The sequence below is a fragment of the Gavia stellata genome, chromosome 22 (genome assembly GCF_030936135.1).
Source record: "Gavia stellata isolate bGavSte3 chromosome 22, bGavSte3.hap2, whole genome shotgun sequence".
Classification (NCBI taxonomy): Eukaryota; Metazoa; Chordata; class Aves; order Gaviiformes; family Gaviidae; genus Gavia; species Gavia stellata.
This window is the reverse complement of record NC_082615.1, coordinates 544504-564669: the sequence shown is the minus strand read 5'-3', so window position 1 is coordinate 564669 and position 20166 is coordinate 544504. Positions and strand designations below refer to the sequence as shown.

The 20166-nt window shown below is 41.6% G+C and overlaps 1 protein-coding gene across 3 annotated transcripts; it reads left to right on the top strand.

Moving 5' to 3' along the window:
- LOC104260465 (myosin-1B) lies at positions 1–19833 on the top strand. 3 transcript variants are annotated; one of them, XM_059827979.1, is made up of 38 exons: positions 1–204; positions 297–440; positions 786–942; positions 1547–1574; positions 1673–1790; positions 1870–1962; positions 2076–2139; positions 2222–2320; positions 2426–2529; positions 2609–2747; positions 4414–4532; positions 4633–4782; positions 5393–5563; positions 6251–6556; positions 7200–7271; positions 7576–7663; positions 7750–7867; positions 8681–8804; positions 8881–9017; positions 9719–9974; positions 11498–11740; positions 11846–12022; positions 12108–12253; positions 12341–12431; positions 12520–12909; positions 13556–13682; positions 14548–14666; positions 14942–15138; positions 15558–15741; positions 15828–15993; positions 16165–16289; positions 16494–16802; positions 16904–17107; positions 17998–18123; positions 18218–18388; positions 18475–18579; positions 18860–18955; positions 19681–19833. In XM_059827979.1, the coding sequence occupies exons 1-38, from the start codon at positions 1–3 to the stop codon at positions 19831–19833; spliced, it is 5820 nt and encodes a 1939-aa protein (XP_059683962.1). The 3 variants fall into 3 exon arrangements, with proteins under 3 accessions (XP_059683962.1, XP_059683961.1, XP_059683960.1); XM_059827978.1 differs by having other exon boundaries at positions 6251–6560; positions 7198–7271; XM_059827977.1 differs by having other exon boundaries at positions 6251–6578; positions 7198–7271.
- Positions 19834–20166: the final 333 nt, after the last annotated feature.

Sequence of the window (20166 nt, the reverse complement as noted above, 5' to 3'; positions counted from 1 at the left end):
ATGTCGTCAGACTCTGAGATGGCCATCTTTGGGGAGGCGGCTCCCTACCTCCGAAAGTCAGAAAAGGAGAGAATCGAGGCACAGAACAAGCCTTTTGATGCCAAGTCATCCGTCTTTGTGGTACATGCTAAGGAATCCTATGTGAAAAGCACAATCCAAAGCAAAGAAGCAGGAAAGGTCACCGTCAAGACCGAAGCTGGAGAAGTGAGTAAAAAAAAATTGAAGGCTTGAGAATATAATTTAATCCTGCTGTGGACTTTTAGATGGCAACTATGTACCTTTCTTTTCTTTGGCAGACTCTTACTGTGAAGGATGATCAAATTTTCTCCATGAACCCTCCCAAGTATGATAAAATCGAGGACATGGCCATGATGACCCACCTCCACGAACCCGCTGTGCTGTACAACCTCAAAGAGCGTTATGCAGCCTGGATGATCTACGTAAGTACCAGCAGAAGGAGATGATTCCTGCTTTTGAGGAGTTGAAGACAACTTTCAATCTCTCTAAAGAGCTTCCTGACTTCTTGCCTTCTTCTTTCATCATTTTTCTATTTCTTCTTTCTTTCTTGCATGTGTTTCCCTCTTGCTGTCTACATCCTCTCCCTCCTTCTTTCTCGCTTTTACCTTTCCTTTTCGTATGCTGTATCTCACCCATTCTCTGATAGGTCATTCCTCCACTTCATTTTCTTTCACTGCCCTGGTCTCCCCAGAACATCATTCACCTCTGCCTTATCTGCAACTCTCCTCAGCTCTCCAAAATCGTCATCCTTTCCACGTTCCTTACAGACTTACTCGGGTCTCTTCTGCGTCACTGTCAACCCCTACAAGTGGCTGCCGGTGTACAACCCGGAGGTGGTGTTGGCCTACCGAGGCAAGAAGCGCCAGGAGGCCCCTCCACACATCTTCTCCATCTCTGACAACGCCTATCAGTTCATGCTGACTGGTGAGTGCTTGACGTCCCTCACAGCATTATAAACCAAAAAGGCCCACTGCTCTCACTGGAGCGTGTGACAAGCCAGCTAAAACCACCACAGACATGTTTGACTGAGAAGCTGATCGACTTATGCAGGAATTAATTTAAAGTGAAACTGACTCAGAAGCATGCATGGACTCAGCACTGTGTATCTGTGTATTATTTGCACTTTACCGTACGAAATTTTACACTCCCCCACTGCAGAAATACTGCTTGACGTTGTTCGCTACTTATTTCAACTGATGGGACAGAAAGCGTTAGTATTCCATATAATCCTCTATTTTGAGTACAGATAGGCATTTTGATTAGATTTCTTGATGAGAATTGTGTGAAGGGCAAGTGGGTACACAGCTTGTCTCAGGACCACATGCCTCTGACAGCTCTATGCATTCATTTGGGGTTATACTTACTACTGTTGGGACCTGGAAGGGAATTGGGTAGTCATGGACTACTTGGACTATTACTCTTGGACTTGGGAGAAGCCCCAACTTCCATTTACAGCTTTACTTCTCATTCAGTTTAATGTTACTCACAAGAACTGCTAACACTATCTTTCATTCTGCCCCTTTCACAGATCGCGAGAACCAGTCAATCCTGATCACGTATGTACACCCCCTGCTCGGGTCCCTGTGGGGCTGCCCGGTGCCAGGGGACCTCCTGCCTCACCACACACTCTCTGCGTCTCTCTTTGGGTTGACAGCGGAGAATCCGGTGCAGGGAAGACTGTGAACACCAAGCGTGTCATCCAGTACTTTGCAACAATTGCAGCGAGCGGGGATAAGAAGAAGGAAGAGCAGCAGCCGGCAGGCAAAATGCAGGTGAGGTCCTAGGGGTAGGAACCTGCAACTGTCAAATTTATTTATGAGCTATGTCATAACAATAAGATTTCTATTTTAGGGGACACTTGAGGATCAAATCATCAGTGCCAACCCACTGCTGGAGGCTTTTGGTAATGCCAAGACGGTGAGGAATGACAACTCCTCACGCTTTGTAAGTTGTTGCCTGGGACCAAACTCCTTTTTTCCTATCAGCCCACTGACTCGAATATTCTTGCAGTCAGGATTGGTAAAACAGATCTCGATTGGCTTTCCTGCTTCTTTCAGGGTAAATTCATCAGAATCCATTTTGGTGCCACAGGGAAACTGGCTTCTGCTGACATTGAAACATGTAAGTGACCCTCCTGGCCTGATCCCTTTCCCTCCAGCCTTCCTCAGTTCTTGCGCTAACTCTGTCCTACCGTCCTTGCCAGATCTGCTGGAGAAGTCCAGAGTCACTTTCCAGCTCAAGGCAGAAAGAAGCTACCACATATTTTACCAGATCATGTCCAACAAGAAGCCAGAGCTAATTGGTAGGAAAGATCACTTACTGCTCCAGACAAAGGTGACGGAACAGCATTTAATTCCTTTACGTGCCCATTACATTTGATCCGTATGTGTTCTGTCCTTCTTTTCAGAGATGTTACTGATCACCACCAACCCGTATGACTATCAGTATGTGAGTCAAGGTGAGATCACAGTTCCCAGCATTAACGACCAGGAAGAGCTGATGGCCACGGATGTAAGTAACGCACACGTTTTCTTAGGCGGACTCTGACCTTTAACAGGCGTGGGACTTACTCTAATGATTCTTTTGTTAGAGCGCCATTGACATCCTGGGCTTCACTCCTGATGAGAAGACAGCCATTTACAAGCTGACGGGGGCTGTCATGCACTACGGCAACCTGAAGTTTAAGCAGAAGCAGCGTGAGGAGCAGGCAGAGCCGGACGGCACAGAAGGTACCAGCACAATATATACCGGAGCACAGTCTATACTGGAATGCTCACTAGGACAGGCAGTAATTCAGGGCCAGAATCATCAACTCAGCCTGCACATTCCCCCGGATGCTGGTACTCTAGAATATAGGCGTGTCCTAACCAGAGGGCTTTGCTGGAAGAACACACCTAGGTGGAAGATGCAGATTATTTTGAACTGTGCGAAGTATAAGGTCCAGTGAACCCTAAAGCACACTTCCATTGGCTGACACGGTAGGAGTCAGGCAGAAGAAAAGACAGCTTTGCTGCTATACTGAACGGCAGCTTCCCAGACCCGGCACAGAACTGGGAGCCACTCTGCTCACTGACTTACGTTTATGTAGCCACGTAGCTACTATCATTTACCATCAGCTGTAGCTACCTCCTAATGGTATTGTTTTGAGGTGACAAGAAGCCAGAACCTGCTCTGCTTCAAAGCCCGTATTCTGGAGACAACTCACAATGCCTGAACTGAGAGCATTGTGCTACTTCATTTTGCATAGGGGGTTAAAAAGGAACATCAGTTAATACTGCAGCTGTGGCTCATACGTTCTACATTTGCTGTAGAGTCTCGGCATGTCTCCAGGACTTCTGTTTGGGGATTTTTTCTTGAGTTGTTTTTTAGTGTGTGTGTTTTGGGGGTTTTGTTTAGGAAAGTTAAGACATAAGTGAAAATGACTGCAAGAAATACTATAGCAATGAATCTGATAATGATGAGTAGTAATAGTAGAATAGGCTACAAATAATAGGTGTAGTCATTGCATAAATATAACCAAAGGAAAGAGTTATAGAAGAGTAAAACAGAATTAGATGACTATTTAATTATTAAAATCTCTACAAAAGTAAAATAAAACATAAGTTCCGATTTTGTTCTTATTTCACACCTTACTCTCTCTAGTGAAAAAACTTACATTAAATACTTAGTTTTAAATGACACATATAATAGAAGCAGCTCAAAATTAGCATCTGTCTCTATATATATTCTATAATGAGGTTTGGCCTCTTCACTTTAAAGAACTCTGTAAATAGTACTGGTGCTTGCTATCATCTTTGCTGTGAGAAGAGACAGGCAGAAAAATGGAAAGTGTTGACAGTGTATATCCAGTGCTCTAGTGCTTGCATTTAATAGTGTAGATTCAGAGAAAATGAGAGCTGGAAAAGACCTATGTATGTGATATTTATCCTTAGGGAGAATGTGGTCCCACTATGAAAGTTTTATGAGATATCCTATTCATACTTTTGGCATAATACTTCACTAATCTATCATATCTCTCTCTCTCTAATGACAGTAGAGTTTCACTGACTACAATTTTCAGTACAGTGTATTTCAATACCAACCAGTTTCTTTTTCTGTTTATTCAGAAATTGTGACTTGTTTGACCTGCCATTTTCATGGCCCTTTGCCCTTTCATCTGTCTAGTCACTTGTTTCAAAATTTGCATGTTCATTGTAAAGGCATTTTGAAGATTCTTTACATTTACAAATCATCTAAATTAAATGGAAAAAAAATCAGTAAATTAAGAAAAATTACAATATTTTAAAGTATGTGACTTAAAGTATATGTGGCTTCTGCAGAAACAATTCTGAATTATTACAAGATACATCTGCTGGAGACATAATATTCGATCCTGCCATATACTTGTTTCCTTAGTTGCTGATAAGGCTGCCTACCTGATGGGTCTGAACTCAGCAGATCTGCTAAAAGCCCTCTGCTACCCCCGAGTCAAGGTTGGGAATGAATATGTGACCAAGGGTCAAACCGTACAACAGGTAAGAAACAAGTGATGATAGAAAAAAAAATTACAGTAATTAAAAACTCTGAACTTCCTCTTTTGCCCTGGATGGTAACTTTTCCTTTACTTTTCTTTAGGTATACAATTCAGTGGGTGCCCTGGCAAAATCTGTCTTTGAGAAGATGTTTCTGTGGATGGTTGTTCGCATCAACCAACAGCTGGATACCAAGCAACCCAGACAGTACTTCATTGGTGTCCTGGACATTGCTGGCTTCGAGATCTTTGATGTAAGAGGAGCATCTTCATACAAGTTTCCTGGAAGGGGCATTAAGAAACTGGGATACTTTTGGGTTTGTTTTTTTTAATTATGGATTGTTTTTATTTATTGGATAATCTTCAATTCCTGTAGGAATGGCACTCCTCTGGTTCTTATAGTATGTGTTATCCCACAAGGGCTGCAGGTTTTTATAGATAACTATTGTTGCATTCAGAAGTGAAAATGTTGAACAACTGATAGGTAATAGCAGAGACAGATTTTGAGGAAATTAAAATATGCCATCTTGAAGGAAGATTTTGTTAATGCTGAATCCAGATTCCCTCTGAATGCTTGGGAATAGACTGGCAGTGTAGACAAATTCAAGCAGATGCAAACCTGGACTTGGACTAAGCTTTGCAGCTCTTTTCAGAGCTCAGAAATATGTTGAGACAATGCCAGGGCCTGAAAGGGCAGATATATTAGAGGATGGAATATGCCAGTCACCTGTCCAGTCCCATGACTAGAAATTCAGGATCCCAATCATGGAGACCTTAATGGGTTGAAAATAAAATCTATTGGAAGATTGAAAGTGTTCCTGGAATTGAACTTCACAAGTAAGTAAATGTCTTTGCATTCTGCAGTTCAACAGCCTGGAGCAGCTCTGCATCAACTTCACCAATGAGAAACTGCAACAGTTCTTCAACCACCACATGTTTGTGCTGGAGCAGGAGGAGTATAAGAAGGAAGGAATTGAATGGGAGTTCATTGACTTTGGGATGGACCTGGCTGCCTGCATTGAGCTCATTGAGAAGGTTCTTGGGCCCTACACACTTAATAGCTTTCCAGATGTAAAACGTAAAAGGAATCTTCTATGCTCAAATTAGTCCACTCTAATGTGTGGCACTCACATTTAATGCAGCACATAACATGATTTTTTTCTGAGATTCAAGAATTTCATATACATTTTCATTTGTCTGTTACTTCACTGCCTGTGGGTTTCTGTCATGTAGTACATACGATTTACATGGGGCAAAAATTTCAGTCCTAGTCATTGTTCCGGAGTTCATACTCAGATGTGTGTATTTTTTTAATGCATGCTGAGGGAGTAAATACACTGAGCAACTTCTATATTAATATGTTTAAAGAAATTTTCTATCTTTTTTCCAAGAAAAAGCATTTTAAGAAGTGTAAACTCTTCCTTACATCTGAAAGCTACTCATTTCATTCATTTTGCTTTCCGTCTTCAACTAACAAGCACGTTGTGAATTTCTACATGTTAGAAGTTTATTACATCACAACCCTGAAGCTTATGGGTGAGAATGTTTTCATCTAACTGATGGCATATCCACTAACAAGATGCCCTTTCTGGAAAAACATAAGATTACACATTCTAAGGAGGGGTTTTTGTATAATTTTTATCTTCCATTCCTCTCTCATATATATTCCCTCTGCTTCTTGCTTCCATACTTTCTTTCTTCATGTGTTGTTCTTTCTTCCAGCCCATGGGCATCTTCTCCATCCTGGAAGAGGAGTGCATGTTTCCCAAGGCAACTGACACCTCTTTCAAGAACAAGCTCTACGACCAGCATCTGGGCAAGTCCAACAACTTCCAGAAGCCTAAACCAGGAAAAGGCAAGGCTGAGGCCCACTTCTCCCTGGTGCACTATGCTGGCACGGTGGACTACAACATCTCTGGCTGGCTTGAGAAGAACAAGGATCCCTTGAATGAAACAGTTGTGGGGCTGTACCAGAAATCATCCCTGAAGACTCTGGCCTTACTCTTTGCCTCTGTTGGTGGGGCAGAAGCAGGTGATTTCTTTGCAAACAGTTCTACTATAATTTGCAGAAAAAAAACCTTGCAATAATATTTTGCAATCATGTTTACATTTCAAAAATTGAAACTGCAAAAACCTCATCTAATTTCTGGAACTCAGTCACTCAGACTAATAAAGGATATTGTATTTCTCTAGAGACCTTAATAGATCTGTAGGTTTTAAGACCAGATAGCTGTCCTACAACATTAACACAGACTAGCTGACAAACCATATTTCTGCAATATGGGGCATTCCCAAATACTTCAGGGAATACAATCAAATGTATCAACATGCTGCTAAATTTATGTATACCCTTGGATGTAAAGATACATCAAGACTGCATTTGGTGTATCCAATAGCCATTTATTTAATCCCTTAAATGTCTTACTATGCAAAAAGTTACATTTTATTTCCTGTTTGCATTTTCTTAACTTCAGTTCAAAGTCATTAGATTCTGCTATCATCTGAAAAAATCAAGTCTTCCATTGTAACTTTAACCACTGTATGCATTTGTAAATTTTGATAATATTATTACATTTTCTATTATTTTAAGATGAACACACAAAGTTCGTCAGATTCTAACTGTGTGCTTTTGTTTTTCATTTCTTTTTTTAAAAAAAATTATTGTTTAGAGAGTGGTGGTGGTGGCAAGAAGGGCGGCAAGAAGAAGGGTTCTTCTTTCCAGACTGTCTCAGCTCTTTTCCGGGTACTGTATAATAATAATTCTAAATTTTACCACATTTTGAAAAAAATATAGAAAATTCCATTCAGAAAAGCTTTCGATTGATCTAATATACAAAATCTTTACATTCAGAAAAGATAAAGGCACGTGCTTCTTAATAGAGAAGGATTTTCATTGTATCCTTGGAACTATTCTTTCAGAACTGCCCAAAAGTTCTGTAAAAAAAAAAAATACTGATCATGGTTTTATTGCAGTGGTTTTACTCCATCTAATATTCAGATTGTGTAAGTGACATTTTTAAACCCAAGTCTTTGCTCTTGCTCTTAAGGAAAATTTAAACAAGCTGATGAGTAATCTGCGAAGCACACATCCCCATTTTGTGCGATGCCTTATTCCTAATGAAACAAAAACACCTGGTAAGTTGTTAAAGTTCAAAGATGTGATAAATCTGTTCTTCTCTATGCAGTACAATGAAGTACCAATTCATTACGTCATTTATTAGGTGCCATGGAACATGAGCTGGTGCTGCATCAGCTGCGGTGTAACGGCGTGCTGGAAGGGATTAGAATTTGCAGAAAAGGATTTCCCAGCAGAATACTCTATGCAGACTTTAAACAGAGGTCAGATTCCATGCCATCCACCCTCCAACATATCCACCAATGCTGAATAATTTGCATTTCCTAAATGTTTTAACTATTGTGGGAGTTATGGGAGGGGTTCATTGTACCTACCCTTAGTCATACAAAAGTCAATTGTCCAAGTTAATCATCCAGTTTCTTTCTATAGCTAGCTAGAATAACAGTCATTTTCAAAGGGCAATATTTATTCTTGTCCTTGATTCATATTCTGTTATCGGATAAAGCATTTTTTAATTAACTATTCAGAAATGAAGTTGACTAGCTTAGACTTCGTTAACGTCTGGGTAGCAAAGTAAGATGACTTGCAGCCATCACCACAGAAATGTGAATAAAGAAACTACAAGATATTCTAGACAAACTTGTTGGAAAACCAAATAAAAAGAAGATCTTGCTTCTTGATCTATATCAGCTGGAAAATACTCAGCATGTATTGGACCTATTTTGGATGAAGAAATGCTTCTCCTCTTCACACATCTTTTTCTTGCACATAAAGTTCTCATTTGGAGATAAGGCATTAGATAACAGGGCATGTGAAATATGTCAGCAGTTACCCATGGAAATCAGTACCCATTCTTTGTCAAGAATTTCTGGACTAAGGAAAGTGCAAGGCTTTTCCTAAAAACATATTTACCCATGAAAATGTGATTTGTAAACAATGGAACAGAGTTCAGACTTATTCACCTCTCTTCCACTCTTGATCACCCTTCAGAGAAACTTAACGATGGCATCAGTTGGTACAGGTCTGATTGAGTTTTCAGGAATCTGACCTTCTTCATATTCTACATCCTCCCATAGGTACAAGGTGCTTAATGCAAGTGCCATCCCAGAGGGACAGTTCATTGATAGCAAGAAGGCTTCTGAGAAGCTCCTTGGATCCATCGATGTGGACCACACCCAGTACAAATTTGGTCACACCAAGGTACAAATGCTGCTTGACTGATGTACTGTGCTTGCAATACCTGACAATTACGTACTGCAACATTCTCTTTCTCAAGGTGTTCTTCAAAGCTGGGCTGCTGGGACTCCTGGAGGAGATGAGAGATGACAAGCTGGCACAACTCATCACCCGCACACAGGCCATGTGCAGGGGTTACCTTATGAGAGTGGAGTTCAAGAAAATGATGGAGAGGAGGTAAATACTTATACTTATTTTGCCTGCTGGGACAATCCTCATCAGATACCAATGAGATGAACAAAACTGAAAATAAGCTGCTTCACTCCAAATCTCATTTATTTCTCATTAATTCAGTTTACCATTATGGATGTATTCGGGAGTATACCCTGGCAGTAGTGAAGCAGTATAAAATCCCAATTTAGGAAAAAAAATACTGTTTTTAACTTATATCACCCTTTGTACTAATTTTTGATAAATTCAGTAAACAGCTACATTGTATGTATGTCCAGAAAACAGATATCTAGTCTAAGCTAATTATTTTAGTTCACCATTATAATCAAAGGTGAGAAACACATACTTCTAGCGCAAGACAAGTATCTTCTTCCCTTAGATAACCTTCATGAAAGGGACCAAGTCAACTTCTGGAGGTGTTCTTTTTCTTTGTCCATGAAAGTAAGCCAAACATCTGGACTTCAAAACCGTCCATAAAGGTTGACAATCTACATCACACTAAGGAGTTTTCTTTAGAGATACATATATTTTTATATATATATATTAAATATACTAAATATTATTAATAAATATATATAATAATATACAATAAATATTTTATATACACAGAGATATATAGAACTGTAACTAAAAAGTACTATATGTAGAACTTCATGTATTATAAACTTAAAAATATGTAACATAATATAATTTTTATTGCCTTTCAGGGAGTCCATCTTCTGTATCCAGTACAATGTTCGTGCATTCATGAATGTCAAGCACTGGCCCTGGATGAAGCTGTTCTTCAAGATCAAGCCCTTGCTGAAGAGTGCAGAATCTGAGAAGGAGATGGCCAACATGAAGGAGGAGTTTGAGAAAACCAAGGAAGAGCTTGCAAAGTCTGAGGCAAAGAGGAAGGAGCTGGAGGAGAAAATGGTTTCTTTGCTGCAGGAGAAAAATGATCTGCAGCTCCAAGTGCAGGCTGTGAGAATTTAGCACTAATGTTTTTGGCGTATGATGTCCTGTGTAAAATGATCTTAAATGTCTCAGTAACAGACACATTATCCCAAAGCAGGTTTTATTTTAAAAACATACACATATTTTATAAAATAGGAAGGAAAACCACATAGAAAAGCTAAGGTGAAATCTACAAATACTAATACATTTGCAATTAATTATCGCAGATGGTTCCTTACACTTTTAAATCAAGAGAGAAGTAATCAATTTCCACTTAGTAAATACTACAGTTTGCAGTATGACATTTTAAATCATGCATGGCAGCTTACAACAGCAATTATCATGTATTTATAAAACTTTACATACTATATAATTTTGATATGTTCTCATCTTATCAATGAAGGTAGTCGGGAGGTTCTATTAACACCTTTTATTTGGAGAATCACAAGTGGATTCAGGTGGAGTAGGAGGGGCTGAGAGTGTGAGGCATTTCTCTAGCATTTATGGTGCCTGTCTCCTCAGGAAAAACAGTGATGAAAGTGGAGTCCTCCCCTTTTTCCCTGGGAATAAAAAGGTAGCAACAATAATCCCCTTAAAACTGTCTTTACAAGCAAGGATTAGGATTCATCTGTCCCCATTTTCATGTCTACAGTCTAAAATTCTACATCTGAGCTAGCAGCCTCAGGTTCTCATCATTTTCAGCAATGAGAAACTCACCCTTTTAAAGTGTGATACAATTCATCTGAAAATGTAAATTTTTTGGTTGAATGGAATGCATCTGTATATCATGGCAGATATCTAAATCTACATGAGAAAAACCCCAACCTAGCTATCTTGCTGAGCTATAAAAAGTCTTTTGCCTGGACAGCGTCATTGCTCTTCAATAGAACAAAGAGGAAAAGAACAAGCAGTATGTAGAAAATAAAGATTACTTCTTAGTAACTTGCATCTCAGAATGCATGTAAATTCAGGCAATTAATACTGCCCTGGTAAACACCAGTCTCTCTTCCAAACTGTACTTCTTGACAACAAGGGCGAGAAACATGCCTGATTCAACTACTGCCTTTGAAACAGTGATCTTAACACAAAATTTTGCCAAAACTGAAAGTTAAATTCATGTTCAGTAAGTCTTTTGGGGAGAGTTGTAACAAGATTTTCCCAGCTGAATGTTGGAGTTTTTAGCATTCAGGTTTTAAACACTGCCATTTTCCAGTCCGGTCAAATGTAACACTATTAAAATGATGAAAAGATACAAGGGAGATACTGCCATACCTGATTTCAAGCTCTACCTTCAAATTAATGTTGGAGTTTCATGAAAAGGTAAAGAGTTTAAAAAAAAAAAACTCGGAGCCTATACTTATAGTGTGATTATATATTCCTTTATTTTCTGGGCTGGAGGCAGACCAAAACAAATAGATACTCTTATAGTAATGAGTTTTAACTACAAAGGACATTGTAAAGAGGCTTTGAAAATAATAATTCCTTGTTTGAAAATCAGCAAGAAAAAATAATTATTTGAAAACTATTTTATTTAAATTAATCATGTGTAGGAAGCTGACGGTTTGGCTGATGCTGAGGAAAGATGTGACCAGCTCATCAAAACCAAAATCCAGCTGGAAGCAAAAATTAAGGAGCTGACAGAGAGAGCAGAAGATGAAGAAGAGATGAATGCTGAGCTGACAGCCAAGAAGAGAAAACTGGAGGATGAATGTTCAGAGCTGAAGAAAGATATTGATGACCTTGAGTTAACACTGGCCAAGGTGGAGAAAGAAAAACATGCCACCGAAAACAAGGTATGAAGCAGAAGCTGTCACTCTCACTCCAGAAAAGAGCACTGTGCTCTTACAGGACTTCTGTATCTACTTCCTTTATTTACACTTGCTCCCTTCTTCTCAAAGGTGAAAAACCTCACAGAGGAGATGGCAGCCTTGGACGAGACCATTGCCAAGCTGACAAAAGAGAAGAAAGCCCTCCAAGAGGCCCATCAGCAGACACTGGACGACCTGCAGGCAGAAGAGGACAAAGTCAATACTCTGACCAAAGCTAAGACCAAGCTGGAGCAGCAAGTGGACGATGTAAGTACAGATGCATATGAGAAGATTAAAGCTGTTACACAGTCAGACGCTAGCAGCAGAGCACTGATGGTCTTGTTCTTTTTAGCTGGAAGGGTCCCTGGAGCAAGAGAAGAAACTGCGCATGGACCTTGAGAGAGCTAAGAGGAAACTCGAAGGAGACCTGAAGATGAACCAGGAATCCATAATGGATTTGGAAAATGATAAGCAGCAGCTGGATGAGAAACTGAAGAAGTAAGTGTGGCTGTGGGGCAGTTGTGTGCTGGGCTGGTGCACTTGTCTTTTTTCTTTGAGCCCTAACCCAGTTTGCTTTGCCCAAAGGAAAGACTTTGAAATCAGCCAGATCCAGAGCAAAATCGAGGATGAGCAAGCCCTGGGCATGCAATCACAGAAGAAGATCAAGGAGCTGCAGGCAAGTCTCTGCTCCTTCCCCTCTCTCACCCAGACACAGGCCAGGTAGGAGGAGGGCAGAGGTGTGAAGGGTCCCTAATGTTCCCCAGGCTCGTATTGAGGAACTGGAGGAGGAAATTGAGGCAGAGCGAACCTCTCGGGCAAAAGCAGAGAAGCATCGGGCTGACCTCTCCAGGGAGCTAGAGGAGATCAGCGAGCGCCTGGAAGAAGCAGGAGGGGCTACTGCAGCTCAGATCGATATGAACAAGAAGCGTGAGGCAGAGTTTCAGAAGATGCGCCGTGACCTCGAAGAGGCCACGCTGCAGCATGAAGCCACGGCTGCTGCCCTGCGGAAGAAGCACGCAGACAGCACAGCTGAGCTTGGGGAGCAGATCGACAACCTGCAACGAGTGAAGCAGAAGCTGGAGAAGGAGAAGAGTGAGTTGAAGATGGAGATTGACGACTTGGCCAGTAACATGGACTCTGTCTCCAAAGCCAAGGTACTGAAAAATATTTCTTTGTAGCAATTCAAACATAATCAAGTATCTATATTTTAACACAGAGATTTGAGTAAGTAATAATTTAAAATAAATTGTTACAATTTACAACTTGAATTTGAGTTTACATATTTCAGTATTAGTATAATAATATATTGTATCCTTTGGGTGAGAGCTAAAAAATTCACCTGAAGCACCTAACCTAAGGAACTATAGGGTCTTATTGATTGGTTTGGAATATTATGATAGTGCAGTGAAAGACACTGACCTTATAATTTTTTTAATTGTTTCTAAAATAGAAATTACTCCTACTCTACTCTTTCCTTTTTATTCCTGTTATTGTTTTCTTCCTTAAGTACTTCAATGACATAATCACTAAGAGCCAAACAGAAATTTAAAACAATTCCTCATGTTACAGTGTCCCATAATCCTTTTTACCTCTGGAAAAAATGGTGTATACATTACTAAATTTTACAAATGTTGGAATTAGGGATGCATATTTCATAGGGAGACATATCCGTTAACTGAGACATTTTGAGTTTACTTCTAAATCAATGGCTTCTTTTTTTGCCCTTTGTAGGACTTCAGATTCTCAATAATTATGTGTTGAACCACCAATCATCTTTCATTCTGTTCTTCATGCAAATAGGCAAATCTGGAGAAGATGTGTCGATCCTTAGAAGATCAACTCAGTGAAATTAAGACAAAGGAGGAGGAACAGCAACGCACAATTAATGACATTAGCGCTCAGAGAGCTCGGCTACAAACAGAATCCGGTAAGACATTTGTGGTTCTTAAGAGAACACTGTATATGACCTGGGGCTTTTAAAAAATGGTCAAAAAGGCCTTGGGATCTTGGTAGAAACTAAGTTGAACATAAGCCAGAAATGTACTCTTGTGGCAAAGAAGGCCAAGAGAATCCTGAACTGCATTAGGAGAGGTGTTGTCAGCAGGTTAATAGGGTGATCCTTACCCCTACCCAGCACAGGTGAGGCCACACCTGGAGTGCTGTATCCACTGCTAGGGTCCCCAGTACCAGAGAGATACAGATGTCCTAGAGCAGGAACAATAACATTTTTAAAGGACTGGAGCAACCTGTCACTTCAACAAGGTCCTCAGGGACGTGGTAGAGCCCCCATCACTGGAGGTTTTCAAGACACGGCTGGACAGGGTTCTAGATAATCTCATCTAGGCTCCCTTTCCCATGAAAGGTTGGACAGGATGACCTCTCAAGGTCCCTTCCAACCTGAACAGTTCTACAATTCTGTGAGTGAAGTTTCAAAGAAGAATTCATCTCATAACCTAGGCTTCATCCTTCTGCTTCCCAGGAGACATTCAGGAGAGGACAGTGATATACCTGCGCACACACAACATATAGTACTCATTCTGTAAGGTGAGGCTTGAAGTAACCACTGGAGTTAGTGCAAACATCTACTAAAACTAGTCAGATATTGGACAAGGGGTCATGATGATAAATGCTTTGACATACTCAGACATATGGATACATATCAGTGATTAGGATTCCATGAAAGAAATGAAATTTTGTTTATCTCAAAACATTCTTATGTGCATTTAATTATCAAGGTTAACACTTTTAAATAAGTCATTAAAAAGTTATTTTACTCATCTGAACTTTCCTAGGTGAATATTCACGCCAGGTGGAGGAGAAAGATGCTCTGATTTCTCAGCTGTCAAGAGGCAAGCAGGCATTCACCCAACAGATTGAGGAACTCAAGAGGCACTTAGAGGAAGAGATCAAGGTGAGAAGGCTTTATCATAAACATATAAAATCACAGAAGCAACAAGATGAGAGGGGGAAAAATTACCACTTAGGTAATGCAGTGCAAGTCTTCTCATATTAGCTTTGCTCCCCCTTCCCTGCAGTCTATCCTTTAATTCTTCTGCAAATTCCCAAATCTTCCTTTCTCCTTCAGTAGCTTGCTATCGCTCACAGCAGAATAATCCAGTGTCCATCAACACGGGAGATTTCCCAGGATATTTCCATTCATTGTTGCAATACTATTTTTCCCCACAGGCCAAGAACGCCCTGGCCCACGCCTTGCAGTCTGCTCGCCACGACTGTGACTTGCTCCGGGAACAATATGAGGAGGAGCAGGAAGCCAAGGGGGAGCTGCAGCGTGCCCTGTCCAAGGCCAACAGCGAAGTGGCCCAGTGGAGAACGAAATATGAGACGGACGCTATTCAGCGCACTGAGGAGCTGGAGGAGGCCAAGTACGTGAGGAATGTGGGGAAGGCTGGCAGAGACAAAGCATGGAAATTTGAGGAGACCACTGTGATATTGTCAGGAAGAAGTCAGTGTTCTGCTTTGGGGTGGGGTGCCAGGAAGAGAGAAAATACAACCAGGAGCAGGGATGCACTGGGGAAAAGCAGAAGCAGCAAAGCTCTTCAGACGCAGAAGAGCAGAGAGATGCTAGTGTGACTAACAGTGTGAATAGCAGAGAGAGAACTGCTGTAGCCCAGGATTCAGACACAGAAATACAATGGCTGGCTGGGAGAGGTCCTACACGTCTGTGTAAATGGGCATCACATACTACCAAGGGGCTAAATGTGCTCCCGTGAAAAACATACTGGCTGCACACCACAGGCTCCCATTTGCTTCCTCACCTGGACCTGTGCTTACCACCTCCCAGGAAGAAGCTGGCACAGCGCCTGCAGGATGCAGAGGAACACGTTGAAGCTGTGAATGCCAAATGTGCCTCCCTGGAAAAGACAAAGCAGAGGCTGCAGAATGAAGTGGAGGACCTGATGATTGACGTGGAGCGATCGAATGCTGCCTGCGCAGCTCTGGATAAGAAGCAGAAGAACTTTGACAAGGTCTTTTGGGCTCCCGGCCTGGGGCTCCTGGGCAGAGCATCCCCTCCTGATTGCCACATCCATACTCACGCCCCGTTTCTCTTCAGATCCTGGCAGAGTGGAAGCAGAAGTATGAGGAAACGCAGGCTGAGCTGGAAGCCTCCCAGAAGGAGTCTCGCTCTCTCAGCACGGAGCTGTTTAAGATGAAGAATGCCTATGAGGAGTCCTTGGATCACCTGGAAACGCTGAAGCGTGAGAACAAGAACTTGCAGCGTAAGTCCCTGTCCCTCTGCTCCTGGCAGGGCTTTCTCACAAGCTTGTCTACTGAGCATTCCACATGGGTCTGTTCCTGCCGGTTGGCAGCGATGCCCCTCACCTTGGGGTGGCAGGGCCCTTCCCGTTCTGCTCTGTGCCTGACCATGCCATTGGTCTTTGTTCCCACAGAGGAGATTTCCGACCTGACGGAGCAGATTGCCGAGGGAGGAAAGGCGATTCATGAGCTGGAGAAAGTCAAGAAGCAGATTGAGCAGGAGAAATCTGAACTCCAAGCCTCCCTGGAGGAAGCTGAGGTACACAGCACTATTTATTGCTCTATTACACATCTTGGATCTCTATCTCATTATAAGCACTGTGGAGTTATTCTCAGACACAAGAGGAAGAGAGTGTTTGTATAAAAGTGTAGCGATATTACCTAAACATGGCACTCCTTTTTACTCGGAGCTTCAGGTTCAACATTTGACACGTAAAAAGTATTCTAATTTATCCTTGTCCAGGCCTCCCTTGAACATGAAGAGGGGAAGATCCTGCGCCTCCAGCTTGAGCTCAACCAGGTGAAGTCTGAGATTGACAGAAAGATAGCAGAGAAAGATGAGGAGATCGACCAGCTGAAGAGAAACCACCTCAGAATTGTGGAGTCCATGCAGAGCACTCTGGACGCTGAAATCAGGAGCAGGAATGAAGCCCTGCGGCTGAAGAAGAAGATGGAGGGAGACCTGAATGAAATAGAGATCCAGCTGAGCCATGCCAACCGCCAGGCTGCTGAGGCACAAAAGAACCTGAGAAACACACAGGCAGTGCTTAAGGTCCCTTGAACATATGTTGCCTACAGAGAAATATCTTAGCTGATATTTTCAGTTCCAAACAGCACTGAATCTGCTTATAATTTCTTTCAATGGTTCTACAGGATACCCAGATACATTTGGATGACGCTCTCAGGTCACAGGAGGACCTGAAGGAGCAGGTGGCCATGGTGGAGCGCAGAGCCAACCTCTTGCAGGCTGAAATTGAGGAGCTACGGGCAGCGCTAGAACAAACAGAAAGGTGTAGAAAGGTGGCTGAGCAGGAATTGATGGATGCAAGTGAGCGTGTGCAGCTCCTCCACACCCAGGTGAGGTCACTTGGTGGGAAATGGCACTCTTGGAAAGTAGGTGAACACTTGTATGCATTATTCCAATCACTATTGGAGGCTCAACTTCGAAGACGAGAGTTATCTTTTCTGAAGAAGAGATCTTTGCTGAAAAATTGTGTACTCTGACTGTTCCTGGGTTGCATTCAGTGAAACCCATGCTTCTACCTTCTTTGCATCCTAACACAATCTCCAAGGGAAAGACACTTAGTCACAAAGACCAGATTTTTTAGTCACACATGCCAAATGGTTTGCCATCTGAGCAGTCAGGGACTGAGAGACCGCAGCAACATTCATTCCTTGCTCAGCTGAAACGTAGCACTAGGGAATTCTCATATTCCTTCAAAAATGTGCTTGTCTGCTCTACGAAGAAAGTGGGGATGAACTCCTGGCTCTGAGGTAGCCCATGTCAATCAGACTTTGACATGAGCTACATGTCATAGCAGTTATCCAGCAGTCAAGTGCTGAAATGTATTGAAAGTGTCTGGTTTCCAAAGATTCTGGAAGGAATCCATCCTATATACATTGTGAATTTTTCTCTTTTCAGTTGATAAGTGTGGATTACTCTTCCCTAACTATATTGAAAAGAAGGCATTTCACTGACTTCCCTCACTATTTTTATTACTTTCCTGTGCCAGCCTTGGTGGTTGAGACATGGCACAGATTATATTTCTAAGTACTCTTTTTCAAATTAATAAAATTAATTGTTGGAGAAAAAAAAAGCATTGTTCCCCAATGATAAGAAATTTTAAAGAAAAAATCTGTGGTATCGATTTTTCACATAATTATGTCTGAAATGATTGAAAATCCTGTAACTATCTTGATTTGAAATAATGAGCTGACAAAGACAAACCTCTGATGCTCTTCAACAGAACACCAGTTTGATCAACACCAAGAAGAAGCTGGAAACAGACATTGCCCAAATTCAGGGTGAAATGGAAGAAACAGTCCAGGAAGCCCGCAATGCTGAAGAGAAGGCCAAGAAGGCCATCACAGATGTGAGTTGGGCGCTCCTTTCACTGCTGAAGATAAGTGTTTTCTCCCCAGACTGGCTCCATCCCCTAAATGCCTTTCACCCTTTGCTCTCCTCAGGCAGCCATGATGGCAGAAGAGCTGAAGAAGGAGCAGGACACCAGTGCCCACCTGGAGAGGATGAAGAAGAACCTGGACCAGACGGTGAAGGACCTGCAGCACCGTCTGGATGAGGCTGAGCAGTTGGCGCTGAAGGGAGGCAAGAAGCAAATCCAGAAGCTGGAGGCCAGAGTGCGTAGGGCTGGAATTTGTGCATGAGTGAGCACGCCCCTTGGAGAGAGAGCAGGGAAGCTCCAAAGACGGGCTTCTCTTTGCAGGTGCGGGAGCTGGAAGGGGAGGTTGATGCTGAGCAGAAGCGCAGCGCTGAAGCCGTGAAGGGTGTGCGCAAGTACGAGAGGAGGGTGAAGGAGCTGACCTATCAGGTAAGGCAGGAGGCCTCCTTGAGCTCCCACACCCTTCTTGCAGGAAGCCAAAATGTAGCCCTTAGGGGTTTTTTTCTGTCCTGAGTCACACAGTTAAAAAGGAGAAGACTGAGAACATCACAAGAAATTGTTTTTCTGGTCATGTTAGGAAGATTCAGCTTATCACCTCTGTCTTACTGGACAGCAATGGTCTATAAGGAATGTTACTCTCTGTTTCATGTAGAGGGCATTTAAAGAGGAGAGGCAAAGAGGTCCTTCTCTTTCTCGTCCTTCTCTTTAGTCTGAAGAAGACAGGAAGAATGTTCTCAGGCTCCAGGATCTGGTGGACAAGCTTCAAATGAAAGTGAAATCCTACAAAAGACAGGCTGAGGAGGCTGTAAGTATTGCTGTGTGCAGAGTCAGTTTCCACCCAGGTGGAAGTGGAATTCTGTGTTGGAGTTTTCCCCTGTATAGCTCTGTTCAAACCCTTAACTTTTTGTCTTGTTCTCACTGTACACTCAGGAATGAACAGCTGAACAGCTCTTCTGGCTGAACAGCTCACCGATCTAGAGGGGTGTAGAATACATTTTCTGTGAGCCTTATTGCATCACTGGGAAGAGCAGCAAAGTCTTAGGTCAACATTTTGGGAGTTGCTTTCTTCCTTTCACTGCTTCCTTTCTGCTTCCTTTCTGCTTCCTTTCACTTTCTTTATTTCATATTTCTGCATAGCAGAAAAAAAAATTCCTTGAAAATTTGTAATACATAATTTTATAGCAGTAAATAAATGAAATATGTTTTAATGGAAAAGGATTTAATGGCAACAACTGTAATTGTACATAATTACTCAAAAATTTCAAAATGCATTAGGACTTTATATCCAGAGAGGGATCTGTGGTATATCTTCTTAAACATCTCAATATTTAGCATTTAAGCTATTTCTTTGGATTCCCCCTAGAAGTGTTAGAGACAATTACATATTAACTCATATTAATTAATACATACATATTAATTCTTTTTTTTCATTATGTAAGGGCGAAATGCTGCAGCATGTCCAGCTCACTGTTACAGTAGGAACATTTTAAAACATTTTAATATCTATTTTATCTTTCTTCCTATCCCCAGGAGGAGCTGTCCAATGTCAATCTTACAAAGTTTCGCAAGATCCAGCACGAGCTGGAGGAAGCTGAGGAGCGGGCTGACATTGCAGAGTCGCAGGTCAACAAGCTCCGAGCAAAGAGCCGTGAAATTGGCAAGAAGGCAGAAAGTGAAGAGTAAATGCCCCCAGTGGTGCAAAGTGAAAGAGAATTGCACAAAATGTGAAATTCTATCACTTTGATTTTGTAATCAGTCCTTCATCAGTCCTTCCTGTAATCAGTCCTTCATCAGTATCTAGATAATTAATGCCTAGTTAATAAAAATTGTAGAGATTTTCCCATGGAAATAATGAGAAGTTCACTGTTGTATTTTAATCATTATCCTGAATTCTTTTGAGGTTTACATTTTTCTTCACTTATTTAAATTCATTCAATTAAAAATCTTGCTTCAGGTATTTTCAAAGTGTTTCAGCCACTGTTAAAGTGATCTAATCAGGCATCCTGTTTCATTCTC